Source organism: Pochonia chlamydosporia, chromosome 6 (genome assembly GCF_001653235.2).
Source record: "Pochonia chlamydosporia 170 chromosome 6, whole genome shotgun sequence".
Taxonomy (NCBI): domain Eukaryota; kingdom Fungi; phylum Ascomycota; class Sordariomycetes; order Hypocreales; family Clavicipitaceae; genus Pochonia; species Pochonia chlamydosporia.
The window spans coordinates 1,207,606-1,225,009 of NC_035795.1; the positions used below are offsets into that span (position 1 = coordinate 1,207,606).

Genomic DNA, 17,404 nt, shown 5'->3' on the forward strand with positions numbered 1-17,404 from the left:
GAGCATAAACTGTATGCATAGCGAACTGTATGGACAGACGAGTGACTTGCTTCTTTCGAATACAAGGGCCATCTACTGTAACTTCTATGGACCAATGTACGTGAAGGAGAAGATAACCATGGTCTAGTCACAACCTCCACATCTTGATGCAGAAAATCACAGAAGCAATGCAATCGCCTCACAAGGTCCAAGCCTCATCTCTCCACCATTCACATCATCAACCTTCTTCCCAGCAGAACTGACCAAAACCTCACGAGCCTTGACACCACTCGACCAGGCCACCTCATCCGTGGAAAAGTTGCATACAATGAGCGCGGCGTCGCCATTCCCCGCAACCCTCTTATACGCAAATACCCTGTCGTTGGCCTCATCAACAAGCTCAAAGTCTCCGTACACGAAAATATCCTTGTGCTCCTTGCGTTTCTCCAACGCCCGCCGGTACGTGTGATATACCGACTCAGGATCCTTCACCTGGGACGCAGCGTTAATCTGCTTATAATTGTCATTCACACGCATCCACGGCGCGCTGCCCGTCGTGAAACCCGCCTGGGGAGAATCATCCCACTGCATCGGCGTGCGGGCATTGTCGCGGGACTTCTTTTGATATTCCATCCTTAGCTGCGCCTTTGTGGCTTCGTCGGCAGAGTCTTTGAATAACCTGGCGCTGGTCAGCTGTGTTTCCGTCAATAATGGCGAGGGAAGACGTACCCCCAGTGATTAAGACAATCTACGTCCTTGTACTCATCCATGTCCCATTCGACAGGGACGTTCGTCATGCCAATCTCCTGCCCCTGATAGATGAAGGGCGTGCCGGCTTGGAATGCCAAAAACACAGCAATGAGCTTGGCGCTGGCTACTCTGTGCTCCGGGTGGTCATGGACGAAGCGGCTCACGGCACGAGGTTGGTCATGGTTCTCGAGATACAAGGCGTTCCAGCCGTTGTTGTCGTACATGAAGCGTTGCCACTTGTTTACTTTGGATTTCAACGTGGAGAGGGTCCATTTTCCCGGGGAGAATTTGCCGTTTACACCGTGGTCAATATCCATTCTGGTTTCAGTCAGCGTATGCCATGATTGTGAGAATATGTGTAAGACGTACAGTTCAAAGTGGAAAATCATGCTCAATTCGCCTCGGTCAGCGGCCACCGCTCTCACAAGCTCCTTTTCATCGTGCACACAGGGCATTTCACCGACGCTAAAGGCATCGTATTCCTTGAGGATAGCGCCCAGCTCCTTGAGATACTCGTGGAGGCGTGGTCCGCAGGCGTAGTGCTCTGTTCCCCGGAGGACCGTCTGCTTCGAGTCCGGGAAGGATTGGTCTTTGCTGATGAAGTTGATGACGTCGATGCGGAAGCCGTCTGCTCCGCGGTCGAGCCAGAAGCGCATCACGTCGTGGGCAGCCTTGCGTACCGCCGGGTTCTCCCAGTTCAGGTCGGGTTGTTCCCTGCAGAAGAGGCGCAGGTAGTACTCGTCTGTTGTTTCGTCGTATTCCCAGGCGCTGCCTATGAAACATGAGTGTTTTGCTGTTGGTAAATATAGAGAAGTTCGTACCTTGGAAATGACTCTGCCAGTTATTAGGAGGACACCGGTTGCCCTGCTCATCATACCGGGGCGGCTTCCAGATATACCAGTCTCGATACGGGTTATCCTTGGACTTCCTCGACTCTTTGAACCACTCGTGCTCGTCGCTGGTGTGGTTCATGACCAGATCGAGGACGAGCTTCATGCCTCGCGCGTGGAGCGCATCCCGTAGGACATCTACGTCGGTGATGTCCCCGTACGGAGGGTCAATTACTCTATAGTCACTTATATCATAGCCCTTTTTCCATCAGCTTACACGCGGAGTGACACGTAGACTCGGCTTACCATGTCGTGCTGGGGACTTTTAAAAATTGGCGACAGCCAGACGATATCCACGCCCAGGTCCTTGAGGTAATCGACCCGCGATATAATCCCCTTCAAGTCACCGACTCCCGAGCCGGTGGAATCTTGGAACGACGCAGGATATACCTGATACACGGAGCCTTCTTTCCACCATGCTCTTAGCTGTTCGGGTTTACTGCCCATTTTGTCAAATTTACTCTGGGTGAGTTTTTGCACAGTCAAGGGAATGTAGATGATTTGTTTATTCTTTTTCTGGAGCTTGCAGAGCTTTGAATTGGGGAATATATATCTCGGGGAAATTTTCGGAAGTGTACATGTTGCTTCTATTGCCGGTCCGACATGCGGGGCAGAGTGGTGTTGGGGAATGAGTGGTGTTGCGGTGCGGTTATGTCATTAAATTGGGGTTTTGATAGGGTTTGTGTAACTGTGCCTGTGGGCAGGTTAGATGGAGGTGAAGTGAAGTGAACTGTGTATTTGATAGGGTTACATATGTACGGTTGTGGTGTTGTGATCTTGGCGAAGGAACAACAAGTTGTGGTTGACAATATCGTGAGACCATCGTATCGCAAGAGTATCAACCGTGATTGGAACTGGCAAGATAATCACACAGCCACTCATAATCAGATTACGCAATTTAATGCTTTGGCATCTCACGATATATTAAATGAAAAATGAAACAAGTCGTTGACAAGAGGATCTCACTCACCTTCAATACATACGACAAGTCAAGTATCAACACTATTCCAAACACACAGCCTACTTCGCACATGAGCTCACAAAAGAAAAGCATAAATTAAAAACAAAGCAAAAAAAGCACATCACCCAAGCCTCCCGTACAACCCCCCCAAAAACACACCCAACTCTTCCCAGCTCTCGTACTCAAAAACCTCCCTCGACACCCCCCTCAGCGTATTCGAAATATCGGCTCCCTTCCGCGCAACCGCCACGACGGGAATGTCTCGGGCAAACGCATACCCAGCCTCGATGCCCAAGCCCACGCCCTTTTCGGACAGCTCAATGACAACCAGGTCACAGGAGCGGATGACCTCAAATGTCTTGTCCATGAGGGCAGCGGGCGAGAGGTGGACCTCGCCAAAGAGTTCTACGTCGCGGTGGATGCATGTCGTTGTGAAGCCGGCGGTTGTGAGGGCGGTGGTGAGGGCTTCGATGGTGGGTTTGTTGCTGGCGTTGGGGTGGAATTTGATGCCTATGTAGGCTTTTGGCATGATTGGATTACGGATTTGGTTCAATATTGTTTGCTGGAGTGGTGGTACGGGCGTGTGAAGAGTGGGTTGTGATGTGGTTTACGAAAATTGTGGTGGTTCACGGTGACACTAGCGAACTGGCGTTATGGTGTCTTGGGCATGAGCTATCAATAGACGCTATTTGGAATTGAGCTTGCTTCTTCTCGGCGTTACACTGCTGTATTCTTCAAATGCTTTGATATTTGGAATGAGCTCTGTGTGCTTGATATTTGCATTTTTGGCAACTGAAATCACTGAGGCAGTTGGATGCGAGATCTGCATGCAATATGCTGGCTAATTGGGTTGGGGCAAAAGGAGAGACATTTCTGCCAGTGCCAAGAATAGCAGTCGCGGATCATCATTACTGTAGGCGCTGGGTTGTGATTTGTGGCAAAACCAGGCTGTTTACTCGTTTTAATTTTGCAAACAGCATAAGATGGACAGAATATAGACTGGGACGAGGGTGGTGCCACGTTGGGACCTGTGTTTGGATGCAAGTGCATAAACAGGACGGAAACTTCCGTGATATTACGCCGTAGGATGAGGTGAGGCTGATTTTTGGAGTGACAAAGGACATCTGGATTGACTTGACAGATGAAGACGTGGACGAAGAGACAGAGACATCAAAAGACCAGTGATGGTTGATGAGGACGACATGGGGAATCAATGTTCTCAAGGCAGCAGCAATTGACCCCTGTCTCGTTCTTGGCACAAGATGCAAGATGCAAATCAAATGTGCCAGTGCGACTGGCAGCGTTGGTGTGCTGTGATACTCGTTGGTGCAAACTGTCCAGTGCAGTGGGGCCACTTGCCGGGTAGGCGGATCATGGACATCTGGAGCCAGTGGGCACAGTCTGGGTTGGCTGAGGGAGAGACCAGTTGACAGCAGTGAGGCACGACGTACAGATGGCAATGCAATGTGGACTGCCAAACTGCCAATTGACCACTTGTGACAAGACCAGGCCAACAAACCAGTTGACAGCACAAAAGGCAAGTCTCAACTGAAGTTGCCATTGAGACATTGACTCCAGCCAACATTGATGAATCAAATGTGCTGCCCGCCCGTCCGCCCGCCTTTCGCGCCTCGCGGGCTATCATTAGATGGCTTGATGCGCCTGTCCCGTGGCCACTTTGACTGCGCACGACCGATCAAGACGCATGCCATCTGAACGATATGCATGTGCACATGCAGAGTCAAAGTGTAGCATGTCCCCGTTCTGTACACTTGCAACCTACAAACTTGATACCAGCCCGTACATGCCCCGGACATTACAGTGCAAATACATGCACATTCGCGACAACTCGTGTATGTGGATGGCTTCGTCTCTTGCGTAGCCGAGACATGGCTCGTCAGAAGATGCCACGATGCCTCCAAGCGATTTGATCACAGACGGCTAGCCTGAGACTCTGCACTCTCAGCTCGGTGTGCAACTCGTAAAGCTGGTGTATAATACTCCGTATATCGTAAAGGTGATGTGTCTGGCGTGAAACAAAAAGAAAAGAAACAAAGACAGAAAGGAAAAAACAAAAAGAAAAAGAGGCTGAATGGTATACCGGAAAGCCCAAAGTCCCAAACTAATAAATAACCTTTCGGATTGTTTCACTCAACAACTTCCCGGTTGGTATTCAACCTTGATCCAGCTCTTTTATGGCTTCTCACACACACTTGACTCACGTGTGAACGATGTGAAGAAGCGCATAGTCTGTCAGCCGAGACGGGTTTCCGCCTCAAGAGCAAAACTCTAAATGAGGACTGGTGAATAGGCTGCTGCTTTTGTAGCTATAGCCAGTACACATAACTTTGGTAATGTCTGGACAACATTATGGCCGGTTTCTTGCGGAGATTGCGCCGGCGCCTTTGTGATCAATCAATATGATGCAGCCAAACGTGAGTGATACTCCGTACGCAAGGACTAGTGGTTTTGTAGTAGTCTGGTTGTCCAAGATCCTTATCGTGGCCATTCTCCAGGGCTTCTTGCTCCCGGAGAGGGAAGCTCGTTTGAAACAACGTTGGTCAACACGGAGTTGCATTCGACCCCTTGAAGGAGCCTGGTGGCCAGAGTCCAGACAGGCAGAGGCACAAGCCTGCCATTCCATTCCGTGGCTACAGTGCAGTACGATCTGGTGCAGCGCAGCCGGCGACCAGCCAGCCAGTAAAGACAGAATTTCTGTGGCTGAGATGAACGGTATTGGCAGGCAGACTTGGAGTGTGATGCTCGTGTTCGGTGTCCGTTTAGGGTGCGAAGCGGTGGTGCAATTTGCTGGTTGGTTGCTGGTCGCTCCATGACGGATTGACTGGGGTTGGGTGATGGTGATGTGCCGTCCGCAAGACCCGACTTGATTTCATTTGATCGATGACAAGTTTGGAATCCAGCAGCACACATGCAGGATCCAGGACTGGCATTGGGACTACTGAGGCGGACTAGACTGGCCGCGGACACCAAACGGACGCCAAACTGGTGCCAGACGAGGCTGCAAGTGGACTGGACCCAACGGGCTCTTAGTTCCCTGATCCACCAGACAGCCTTGGAAGGCCAGTCGACGTGCAAGCTTGAGCTTTTGCTGCGCCAAGCGCCACCAGTTTGACCAGCACTTGAGAGCACCTCCACATGCATGTCCGTAGCTCTGCTTAGCTTCACCCGCCTTTACTGGACCAGACAGACCAGACATCGATGGCCACGGCTTGACCAGACCCGAACCCTTTCGCCTTTCAAGGCAGCTGGACTTCGAGCCAGTAGCCCCAGTGCCACCTCCAGTCTCCATCTCCATCTCCAACCCACCAACCACCAACTTGAGCTCCACGTCCATGGGCTCTCAATTGCTCCGCTTTGTCACATCTGGTCCCCATTGATCCTATCCATCATCTGTCCATGGTCCAGCAAACCAGACCTCAACACCTCGACCAGCTATTGTCCATCTATCTGTCTCGTGCTGCATCACCTAGACATCGTCACTCGAGCTGCTTCGACGCCTTGCGGTCGCATTCAACAATCAACCTAATCCCCGTCATCGAAGCCGAGTCGAGCTACTCTAGTCCAGTTTAACCGAGTCCCGTCAAGTCTTCCCACCAGCTTGAGACCCGTCCAGTCCCCGACCCGCCGTTTCCCTTTCCCGCCAGACCAAACCAGACCAGACCAGACCAGACACCGACAAGTGCCACCTGACTGCACTGCACTGCACAACATAGCATAGCACAACCTGCCAGACCTCACTTGACCTGATTCAGACCCTCTTCGACAACAAACACAACTTGATCGCATCTTCGCAACTCGAGCCCCAATGTCGGCCGGGGCATGAATGCGCCTCGATCCCGATACACCTCTTCAAGGACATGGCCGACGGCTGCGCAAGCTTGCCCTGCCGACAATGACGGAAAATGAAGCCGCCGCCCGCATCAGCTCATATACGAGCGGGAGCGCCGCCAGCACCGACAGCACTCGATCTTCCATAACTGCGATACCCTCAACGCCGCCCATTACCTCCATGGGTGCGCGACGAGGGTCTAATATGCGCATTAGCACCGACGAGGGATCCCATCGCCGAAGGTGAGTGCTTCCGTGACGATGCTTTTTCCGCCCCGAGGCAAACATACTGGTGACCCGTGCCGGCTTGACCAATATCTTGATCAAGATGGGAGCACCCGGCCTGTGTTTTTCTTTTTATTTCTTCTCTTCTCTTGATTTTGCACCCGTCTGTTGTCTTGATTCAAATATCCCGGAATGGCTTTGAGGCGCCCGCCTTGAGTTCGGCTTCTTGGGGCGACGACTCAGTTCCCGTATCATTTTGCTTGTCTCAAAATTTATCACAAAGTTTATTGCACTCAGCTAACCGGACCCCTGCATTCAGAACGTCCAAGGACGACGGCCAAGTGTCTCCTACTTCAACAGTTTCTCGAGGCAATCTGCCACCGTCATCGTCATCGAATCTTGCCTCCCATGTCTCCGCCAAGGATCGCCGATTAAGTGATCTCACCAACTACCGCCGTGACCTCGCCGTCCTCGAGCCGACTCGTTCGCAACCCCCGCCGTCAACCTCCTCCTCATCGCATCAACAACTACACCCGCAACATCTGCCGCAGCACAGCCATTCGGTGGGCAGCTTGGGCGCGAGCTCCCAGATCGCCCCGTGGATGTCGTCGAGCTTACCCGCTGGTGCATCTCCCAAAGGCCTATCTACGAGCTTCTACAATGATTCCAGCGACAGCCTGTCTATGGCATCGCAGTTCTCCCCCGGCCTGCCGTCCGCAACAGGCCGTCCAGGAACTGGTTCCGGGTCCGTCAGCCAGGAGTATGCTGATGCACTGTATTATAACTTGGACGGCAGGCGGCCATCCGCAGCTAGTGTTGTCACAACGGCCAGCAGTCAAGGCTCCAAAACTAGTGCGAATCGTGGTGGGTTCCGGAAGCTTCAGGGATTTTTTGGTGAAGAATTTCCTGGCCGGGATAGCTCCGAGAGTAGCCTTCCCATCTCGGTCCCCAGCAAGGACCAGCGTTCACGATCTTACAGCCATGGCCGTCCAACTCAGCGAGATCGCAACTACTCCAATGCCACAGACCGGGAAGCGTCACCTTCTTCATCAAGGCCAAGAACTCCTGTGCCGAACCCAGAAGTTGTTCCTTTCCTTTACCAGGATAATACGGTGAGCCGTTTATTTTTTTATTTTTTCTCACCCGTTGTGTCTCTGGTGCTTTGCCCCATCAACCGATCTTCATCTCCTCAAAAAAAAAAGTCCCCGCCACTAAACCGTACACTGTGCCCTCCCCCCATCCCCCCCCTGTTCGTTATCAATCCACTCATCTTACTGCGGCTTGCAGTCAAGGTAGCGTTGTTGAAGTCTTGACTCAGGTGCCCCCCATCTCTTTGCCATGGCTAAACGTTGAATTCGTTGGTGCCGCTCTATGCCATTCTGCCTCGCATACATTTATATGCAAGTGCACTGTTGTGGCTAAAAGCTAACACTTGAACCTTTCCGATAGGACATCGCTCGGTACGGAGAAGCACCTGTTCGTGATATCCTGACTGGACCTGACCGGGAGCGTTACGAAAGCTCTGCCAGTCAGAACCCTCCTAAATCTTCATCTTCCGCCCGCTCCGGACCTGGTCATCACCTGCATGGCCACCATCACCGACACAACAAAAGCAATGACGACCCTAGGTCCCTGCGGCCCATCGCAAGTAGAGAGGACTCACTCGGCGCCGTTCAACACGCCAGGGACCGAGGTCCCTCTGTCGGTATGCTTAACCAACGATCAAGAGCGCAGAGTCCAACTCCGAGTGCGAACAGCGGACCACCCGGCTCTAGGTCTGGCCCTCATGGGGACGGAGCGACTTCACCAATTCCTCATGGAAAGCGAAGCATCCTAGGACGTCTGCGACGACACAAGGAGAAAGATGATGGCCCAGCAAGGCTGCGGGACTTGCCCCAGTCAACCAGGTCATTGCAGGCAAAACCTTCAAAAGCGGATATGCAACGGCCTGATATCTTTCCTGGCGGATATTACCCAGGCACACCCGAACAGAGTGACACCCCAGATGCTCGTCTCGGGCCTCACGCGCATCGTGCCGCCACCTTTAACAACAAGTTCCCCTTTTCCAAGAAGACTCGACCTCATCGACCATTCGACATGACAGATGAAGCTATCGGCCCCACCGATCACAATGATCCGGGTCACGTCTATCACCTAGATACTAATCTGAATGATATGGAAGGCATTCTCACGAAGCCACCCCCATTGACGCCAATGGACTCGTCCTTTATTGCTTCCATCGATGGTGATAGAAGGGAGTCTACTGTTGAAGGCCCAAAGGGCCGGTGGGATGCTCCTGACAGTTGGGCTGTACGCAGAAACACTGAGGACAACACTGATGACGTGCCTGAAGTCGATGAGATTGGAAGCCCGCCACGACCAGACGAGAAACTGAACCCGTATTTCATCCGAATATTTCGATCGGACGGAACATTTTCAACCCACTCTATGGCACTCGACTCCACTGTTACCGACGTTATATCACAGGTCATTAAGAAGACCTATGTGGTCGACGGCTTGGAGAATTATCACATCATCATGAAGAAACACGATCTTATCCGGGTATTGGCACCAATTGAACGACCGTTACTTATGCAGAAACGACTGTTGCAACAGGTTGGGTACGAAGAGAAGGATAGAATCGAGGATTTGGGACGAGAGGACAATGGCTACCTCTGCCGCTTCATGTTCTTATCTGCGCGGGAAAGCGATTTCCATGCCAAGACCACGGATTTGGGCATATCCCGCTCGCAGAAGCTCAACTACGTCGATCTCTCTGGGCGTAATCTCGTCACCATTCCTATTTCTCTGTACTTGAAAGCTGCCGACATCATTTCATTAAACCTATCAAGAAACCTGTCTCTTGATGTACCTCGGGACTTTATACAATCCTGCAAGCAACTTCGGGACATCAAGTATAACAACAACGAGGCTAGAAAGCTGCCGCTGAGTTTGGGGCGAGCTGGCAGGCTCACTTACTTGGATGTGTCCAACAACAGGGTCGAGCAGTTGGAGCATGCTGAATTGAATTCGCTGACCGGGTTACTCAAGATGAACCTGGCGAACAACCGGCTGACACATCTGCCACCCTATTTTGGAGCCTACCAGGCTCTTCGCAGCTTGAACATCTCGTCCAACTTTCTTGACAGCTTTCCTCCATTCCTGTGCCAATTACACAGTTTGGTTGATCTGGATTTGAGTTTCAACGCCATTGCAAGCCTTCCGGATGAGCTCGGGAACCTAAAGAATCTGGAGAAGCTGCTGATTACCAACAACAGATTGGCAGACGAGGTTCCTGAGGGATTCCGCCAATTGCTGAGTCTGCGAGAACTAGATATCAAGTACAACTCCATTACGAGCATCGACATTATTTCAGAACTCCCTAAGCTGGAGATTTTGACGGCAGCCCACAACCACATATCCTCATTTGTCGGAAAGTTTGAAACCATACGGCAGCTCAAACTCAATTCGAACCCTCTCAACAAGTTTGAGATTATTGAACCTGTTCCAACTTTGAAAACCCTCAATTTGTCACACGCCCAGCTCGCCAGCATTGATTCTGCCTTCTCAAACATGATCAATCTCGAGACGCTGGTTTTGGACAAGAATTACTTTGTTTCTTTGCCTCAGCAAATAGGAACACTTAGCCGTCTGGAACATTTTAGCATTGCTAACAACTCCGTTGGTGAGCTACCGCCCCAAATCGGCTGTCTCACTGAGCTACGAGTGCTGGATGTGCGAGGGAACAATATCTCAAAGCTGCCCATGGAGATTTGGTGGGCCAACAAACTCGAGACCTTCAACGCATCGTCAAACGTGCTCGACGCATTTCCCAAACCCGCATCGAGACCCCCACGCGTGCCTGGGGAAGAAACGGCTGGTCCGCCACCCGTGCAAAATGGCAAACCTCTACCCGCCAATCCATTACCGTCAACTCCTAGCTCCGAGGATCTCTCTGACGACCGACGCCCAAGCCAATCCTCCAGCACTCTTCTCAGCGTCGGGCCATCGCCCATCTTGTCCGGAGCAGATAGGAAAAGCTCTGTGGTGTCCGTCTACGGCAAGGGTGGGCGTAAGACGTCCGTCGTTTCCCGTGCTGCCTCCCAGGCCACCAACTCTACGACACCACCTCCTCCAGCCACTAGGAAGGATTCTGGGCTTTCCTCAAGACTCACCAATACATTTGCAGGATCACTTCGGAATCTGTACATTGCCGACAACCGGCTGGACGACGATGTCTTTGACCAGATCATTTTGCTGTCCGAGCTACGTGTTTTGAACCTTTCATACAATGATGAGATTAGTGATATGCCCCAAAGATCGATCAAAAACTGGCCACAGCTCGTGGAGCTGTACTTGTCCGGCAACGGCCTGACGTCTCTTCCGCTGACGATCTGGAAGAGTCCAGTCTTCTGCAAACCCTGTACATCAACGGGAATAAATTTACGAATCTTCCCGCGGATATCTCAAGAGCCAAGAAGCTGGCGGTGCTGGATTGTGGCAACAACTATCTCAAGTACAACATTTCAAATGTTCCCTACGATTGGAATTGGAACCTGAACCCGAACTTGCGCTACCTCAATCTTTCTGGAAACAAGCGATTAGAAATCAAACAAACGGCATGGGGAGGACCAGATGGACCTGGCGCCGTGAACCGAGAGCAGTACACCGACTTTAGCAGGTTGCTGAACCTGAGAATTCTAGGTCTCATGGACGTTACCTTGACACAGCCCAGCATCCCCGACCAAAGCGAGGACAGACGAGTTCGAACGTCTGGCTCACTAGCAGGACACCTCCCATATGGTATGGCGGACACACTCGGCAAGAACGAACACTTGTCGACCGTTGACCTCGTGGTGCCAAGATTCAATTCCTCGGAGACAGAAATGCTATTGGGCTTATTCGACGGCCAAGCTCTCTCGAGTGGCGGATCCAAGATTGCAAAGTACTTGCATGAAAATTTTGGACACATCTTTGCCATGGAACTGAAGGGCCTGAAGACCAGACCCGACGACACTCCCGCCGACGCACTTCGAAGAGCTTTCTTGGGCTTGAACAAGGACCTGGTCACGATTGCCGTCCAGCACACTGAGGAAAGACCCAAAGCGACGCATAGGGGCTCAGCGCAGCCGGTCGTACTCAGCAAGGAAGATTTGAATTCCGGTGGCGTGGCCACTGTCGCATATCTACGAGGCACAGAGCTCTACGTTGCCAATGTTGGTGATGTTCAGGCCATGGTCATCAAAACCGATGGAAAGCACGAGATCCTCACTCGAAAGCATGACCCTGCCGAACCGTCAGAACGTTCAAGAATCAGAGAAGCTGGAGGCTGGGTCTCTCGAAATGGAAGGCTGAACGACTTGCTTCAGGTCTCTCGAGCTTTTGGCTACGTCGATCTGATGCCTGCAGTCCAAGCGGCACCACATGTTAGCAATATGACCATCAAGGAGCATGACGAAATTATCCTGTTGGCCACTAGTGAGCTTTGGGAGTATCTGGCCCCTGGTCTTATTACCGATATTGCTCGATCCGAGCGTCAAGATCTCATGAGGGCTGCTCAGAAGCTGCGTGATTTGGCCATGGCATACGGCGCGTCGGGCAAGATCATGGTCATGATGATTAGTGTTGCTGACCTCAAGCGGAGAGTGGAAAGATCTCGTCTGCATCGCGGAACTAGCATGTCTCTGTATCCCTCAGGAATACCCGATGATACCCAAGTCTTGTCCACGAGACGAGGACGCAAAGCAAAGGGAGACGTGCTAGACTCGTCACTGAACAGGCTCGAAGCTGAGATTCCGGCCCCAACAGGCAATGTCTCCATTGTATTCACCGATATCAAGAACTCCACGACGCTTTGGGAAATGTACCCTAGCGCAATGAGATCTGCCATCAAGCTGCATAACGAAGTTATGCGACGACAACTACGACGGATCGGAGGATACGAAGTCAAGACTGAAGGTGATGCATTTATGGTCTCGTTCCCCACGGCAACCTCTGCACTTCTCTGGTGCTTTGCAGTACAGATGGAACTGCTGGATGTGAGTTGGCCCTCGGAGGTCCTAAACTCAATGTCCTGCCAACCCATCTATGATAAGGACGGCGCATTGATTTTCAAGGGATTGTCGGTGAGAATGGGTATTCATTTCGGAGACTGTGTCAGCGAGACGGACCCTGTGACACGCCGCATGGATTACTTTGGACCCATGGTCAACAAGGCATCCAGAATCTCAGCTGTGGCAGATGGCGGCCAGATTACCGTGTCGTCAGATTTCATATCGGAGATTCAGCGCTGCCTGGAAAATTATCAAGACACTGAACGAAACAGCTCGGCTGGGTCTGACGAAGCATTCGAGGATGAGTCTTTTGCTGCTGCCATTCGGAAGGACCTCAGATCTCTTACCTCTCAGGGTTTCGAAGTTAAGGAAATGGGAGAGAAGAAGCTCAAGGGATTGGAGAACCCCGAGGTCGTGTACTCATTGTACCCTCACGCCTTGGCCGGAAGAATAGAGCAACATCAGCAGCATGAGCGACGAGACGAAGGTCCCGACAAGCCTGCCATTCTAGCTCCTGGAGGTGAGCTGTCATTTGACCCCGAAAGCATTTGGGCACTCTGGAGAGTCAGCTTGCGCCTGGAAATGTTGTGCAGCACTCTTGAAGAGGTTCGTGGACCTGGCCTACAGCCTCCGGAGACGGAGCTTTTGGAGCGCATGAAGTCCAGAGGAGGCGAAGTTACTGAACGCTTTTTGATCAATTTCATGGAGCACCAAGTGAGCAGAATTGAGGTAAGCATGACACTACCACACCTGACCAGACCACCTGGTATTTGTTTAGCTTGAGAGGGGTACTGACATGACCTCGACAGACCTGTGTCTCAACCCTAACGATGCGGCATTTGGCCCTTGGGCAACCGGCTCTGAAGGAGCTTAACGATCTTCGAGGGCCCATGTCATTGGTTCTTGACTTCTTTGTAAGGCAACAGCAAGAGCTTGCACGATACAAAGAAAGGTACGGAGAATTGCCACCTGAAGATGGTGTTGGCGACAACCGCCAACAACGGCGGACCTTACCAAGCACTGAAGTGATCGAGTAACCAACTCCAACAACAAAATCATTACAATATTGATATCAAAACTGCATTCTTGAGCAAGGGTGGCTTATCCCTTGGGTTTCTTGCATGATTCTCTTGATGTTTAACATTTCTCTTTTTCAGCGATAGCGATGGTCTGTACGGGAGCAACTTTGGATTTGTTCCATGGGGTGGCGGGGGTTTTTGTGAGCTTCTTTTTCTCTTTTTGGTGGCTCCAATAAGATATCCATATATTTATGCAGGACCTGGCTTTTTTCTTCTTGGACTGCCAGCATGATATTTTGAATACTTGTAACTTTGGGGAGGACGACGTAACAGATTTTCGCTCTGGGATTGGTGTCATGGTGACACTTCCGTGACTGGGACAGGCGTTTTGGTGTTTATAGCTATGCCGAGAGGCAAGTGGCTGCTACAGCTGATGGAACGAATACATAATGCTTATCAACTGGACACACTCTGCTTATTCGTGTCATGTCTGAGACCAATTATATTCTTACAAGTACAAATCACCCGTCAAGGGGTAGAACCTCCCGCCTTTACATGTCTACTGTACAATACCCCGTTGCTTCATGATGTGAATCTTTGGAGCCATCCGGGGCCCAACCCACCACCCACCAGTATACTTCCTCACCAGTCCCCTCAACCACTTGACATCAGCCCCCAGTCCCAGAGCCCTGTACTTTTCCTCCCCAGGTTCCTTCTGACCCGGTCTCAGCACCTCAATGCCACTATACCCGTACACGACCCCCAGGACATCCCACTCGCCCAGCGCCAGCGCCGTATCCTCCAGGAGAACATAATCAAACTGCTGCCAGAAGATGGGCCAGCCCAACTTCTCACTCTTTTCCGTCTTGTCAAAGAAGTATATCGTTTCCTTTGTGTCCTGCACATCCCAGGAATCGCTGAGCGCCAGCGGCAGACCCTGTTTATTCTGGTTGAAGAGAGTCAGGCCCGTCATGCAGGTGAGCACATCGGCGTGAGCATTAATAGGGGTGTTGCTGTGTGGAGCGAGTGCGTATAGCTGTGTGAGGGCTTCGCCGCCGGGGTAATTCAGCGAGGAGAGGAGCAGCATGGACGTGCTGGCGAGGGAGGTGGCTAGCACGGAGAACACGAGCGCTATTGTAGTGAGTTTGTAGAGGTTGGATTTGGAGAACCGCGTGGAGATGTAGTTTGCTGATAGGGCGGCTGCGAGGGTCACGGGGGGAATGGTGTAGAACATGAAGCGGGTTTCCTTGTGCGGCTGCAGCGAGTAGATTGCCATGTAGGATAGACTGGGGATGAGGACGGTGGTTGTTTGTCGCCGGAGAGATGGGTGCGTGAGTGACAGGAGGATGAGCGGGATGGCGAGCGGGTTGAGGAGCAGGCGTGGCAGGGCGGACGTGAAGTAGTAGTGCCAGGGGGATGTGCCCCAGTTAGATGAGGAGCCTTGAACGGCGTTGTAGTAGAAGGCGGAGAGTTCTGGCCACAGCGGCTTCTGCCAGAAATAGCTGTCTATGGGGACGGAAATGGCGAGCGAGCCGACGGCGGAGATGGCGCCCACGAGAATGACTGTCCGGAAGGGGAGTCTCCTGGTGAGAAGGAGGGGAAGTGTGGTGGTGAGGAGGAGGATGGCGATTTCGGAGCGGAATACTATGCCTGCAAAGGTGAGGATGCTGAGGGCTTGTTTGGCGCGGATGTTGGATTTTGTAGGTTTGAGAAGGAGGCCCATTGCGAGGGTTGCTGGTCATGTTAGTTTGAGATGAGATACAAAGATGGGAAGATGTACTTAGACCAAAGGCAAACATGTTGGGCAGCGTTCTCCCCAGATAATACACCAGATGGAACTGGCTCATCGTAAGAACGGCCCACCACCTCGCCGCACCAGCACCGTACGCTTGTGATGCAGCATTCTTAAAAAACAAAAGACACGAGGCGTTGAAGAGGCACAGCACACAACGCACAATCAGCTGCGCGTGCTGGAACCCCACAAGCGCGACAATCGGCTGACTTATACCCGCGAGGATGACGGCTCCCACAAACGTTCTGGGCACGGCGCCAGGGAAGGTGAAGTGGTCGTAGGTCTGGAGGAAGCGCGCGTGGATGTCTGCCGTGGGGGTGCCGTAGATGAGGATGTCGTGCGTGGCTTGGACGTTGAACGATTCTTCTACTTTGGTGTGTGGGGAGATGAGGATGTGTAGTAGGGGGAGGATGAAGATGAGGGAATTGAGGAAGGCGTCTGCAATTTGTTAGTTTTGAGTAGAATGAGTGGGGAGTGAACGTACCGAGCGCCATGGTTGGATTTATATAAAATCTCAATACATCAATGAGTTCACGAAGTATTGATGAGATGAGGTTGATAGGCAGGGGTAAAGAAAGGTACTTCCCGGATCGGGGCAACCATCCCCCGCCACGTAGACGTACCCAAAACACCAGCACCAAGCTCCGAACAACCTGTCCTCCACCACCCACCACCACCATCGAAACAACATGTTATTCTTCGGCAGCTTCCTCTACATCACGGTCCTTCTAATCAATGCGGTGGCCATCCTCTCCGAAGACCGCTTCCTAGCGCGCAGTACGTCCAGCGACACGCTCCGAAAGATACAAACTAACCCGCGCAGTAAACCTCTCGCCTGCGTCTTACGATCCTGCCTTTGGCACCGGCGCAGATGCCAGCATCAAGGCCAAGATTATCCATTTGATCGCTAGTATTCGGACCATCATGAGAAGTAGGTGTAATGAATGCGGGGGGCGGATGGCAAAAGGCTAACGCGCTGCAGTGCCGTTGATATTCGTGAATTCCGTCATCATTCTGTACGAGTTGATACTGGGGTAGTTGAGGTTGGCAACAGGTTCATGGCATGGAGGGTTTGGCGTTGGGGTGGAATTTCATGCGACTACGGCTGGCTTACTGTTACGACATGCGACATAAAACTACGTTTCAATCTTGGCCATGATCTCGCTAAACATATACACACGTGCATTCTTCACAATAGACTTAATTTCGACACGAAAGCCATGTATTAGTCTCCAAAAAGTAAAAAGTAACCGCAGATATCCACCGTTGTTGGCATTATGTGCTCGTAATATTTCACGCCAGATAAATTAGAATGAGGACACAACAGACCAAATACATACACGGCACCAGTCTGCTTTCCCACAAGTCTGCAAAACGCCATTCCGCGGTGCTATATGCTTCAAGATGCACTGCCCACAATGTTGAGGATGAAAAACGTCGCTTCTTCCTAATGCTATTCTTCTTTCCCACCCTTGGCGCCTCTAGCGGGTTTGTTGTGTGTGTGCGTGTGTGTGGCTCCTGAACAAAACATGTACAAGTTCTCGAGGCAAAACAATGTCCCATCCATCGTCATCAATCATACAGGGGGGCGTGAAATCCACTCGGAAACATCTAGCACAGCTTTTTCTCTGTCTTGTGTCGTATTATAAAACGAGAGGGAAAGGGGGAGGGGTCAAAAAGAGTTCAAAACACCCGTAATGTTGAAGCTGCCCGTCATCAAGAAGATAGAATATTGCTGCTCTTCTTTCTTCCCAGTCCAATGCTGAGTCGGCTCTTGCTGGTCTTCTCTGCCTTCTCAGGAGTGTCGCCGTTCTCGTGGTCCCCTGCTGAGCCGTCGTGGGCCTTGTCCTTGTGGAAAAAGTTGAAGCTCTTCCGTGACATAGACT

At 51.7% G+C, this 17,404-nt stretch overlaps 5 protein-coding genes across 5 annotated transcripts; 2 read left to right on the plus strand and 3 right to left on the minus strand.

The window, feature by feature from the left end:
- Positions 1–156: 156 nt before the first annotated feature.
- On the minus strand, positions 157–2,066 carry VFPPC_09190 (maltase; the record flags this gene model as incomplete). The annotated part of the gene is made up of 5 exons (XM_018287768.1): positions 157–658; positions 709–1,047; positions 1,099–1,501; positions 1,551–1,818; positions 1,866–2,066. The coding sequence occupies 5 exons, from the start codon at positions 2,064–2,066 to the stop codon at positions 157–159; spliced, it is 1,713 nt and encodes a 570-aa protein (XP_018140914.1).
- A 635-nt stretch (positions 2,067–2,701) lies between these two features.
- On the minus strand, positions 2,702–3,109 carry VFPPC_16460 (nucleoside 2-deoxyribosyltransferase domain-containing protein; the record flags this gene model as incomplete). Its single annotated transcript, XM_018294213.1, has 1 exon — positions 2,702–3,109. The coding sequence occupies one exon, from the start codon at positions 3,107–3,109 to the stop codon at positions 2,702–2,704; it is 408 nt and encodes a 135-aa protein (XP_018140913.1).
- A 3,315-nt stretch (positions 3,110–6,424) lies between these two features.
- On the plus strand, positions 6,425–13,744 carry VFPPC_09189 (adenylate cyclase; the record flags this gene model as incomplete). The annotated part of the gene is made up of 5 exons (XM_022428645.1): positions 6,425–6,672; positions 6,974–7,766; positions 8,104–11,006; positions 11,063–13,436; positions 13,517–13,744. The coding sequence occupies 5 exons, from the start codon at positions 6,425–6,427 to the stop codon at positions 13,742–13,744; spliced, it is 6,546 nt and encodes a 2,181-aa protein (XP_022284221.1).
- A 541-nt stretch (positions 13,745–14,285) lies between these two features.
- On the minus strand, positions 14,286–16,012 carry VFPPC_16459 (alpha-1,6-mannosyltransferase subunit; the record flags this gene model as incomplete). The annotated part of the gene is made up of 3 exons (XM_018294212.1): positions 14,286–15,460; positions 15,507–15,956; positions 16,003–16,012. 3 exons carry the CDS (start codon positions 16,010–16,012, stop codon positions 14,286–14,288), a joined length of 1,635 nt encoding a protein of 544 aa, XP_018140911.1.
- Positions 16,013–16,207: 195 nt separating this feature from the next.
- Positions 16,208–16,556, plus strand: VFPPC_14555 (yos1-like domain-containing protein; the record flags this gene model as incomplete). Its single annotated transcript, XM_018292323.1, has 3 exons — positions 16,208–16,295; positions 16,342–16,449; positions 16,501–16,556. 3 exons carry the CDS (start codon positions 16,208–16,210, stop codon positions 16,554–16,556), a joined length of 252 nt encoding a protein of 83 aa, XP_018140910.1.
- Between the last annotated feature and the right edge of the window lie 848 nt (positions 16,557–17,404).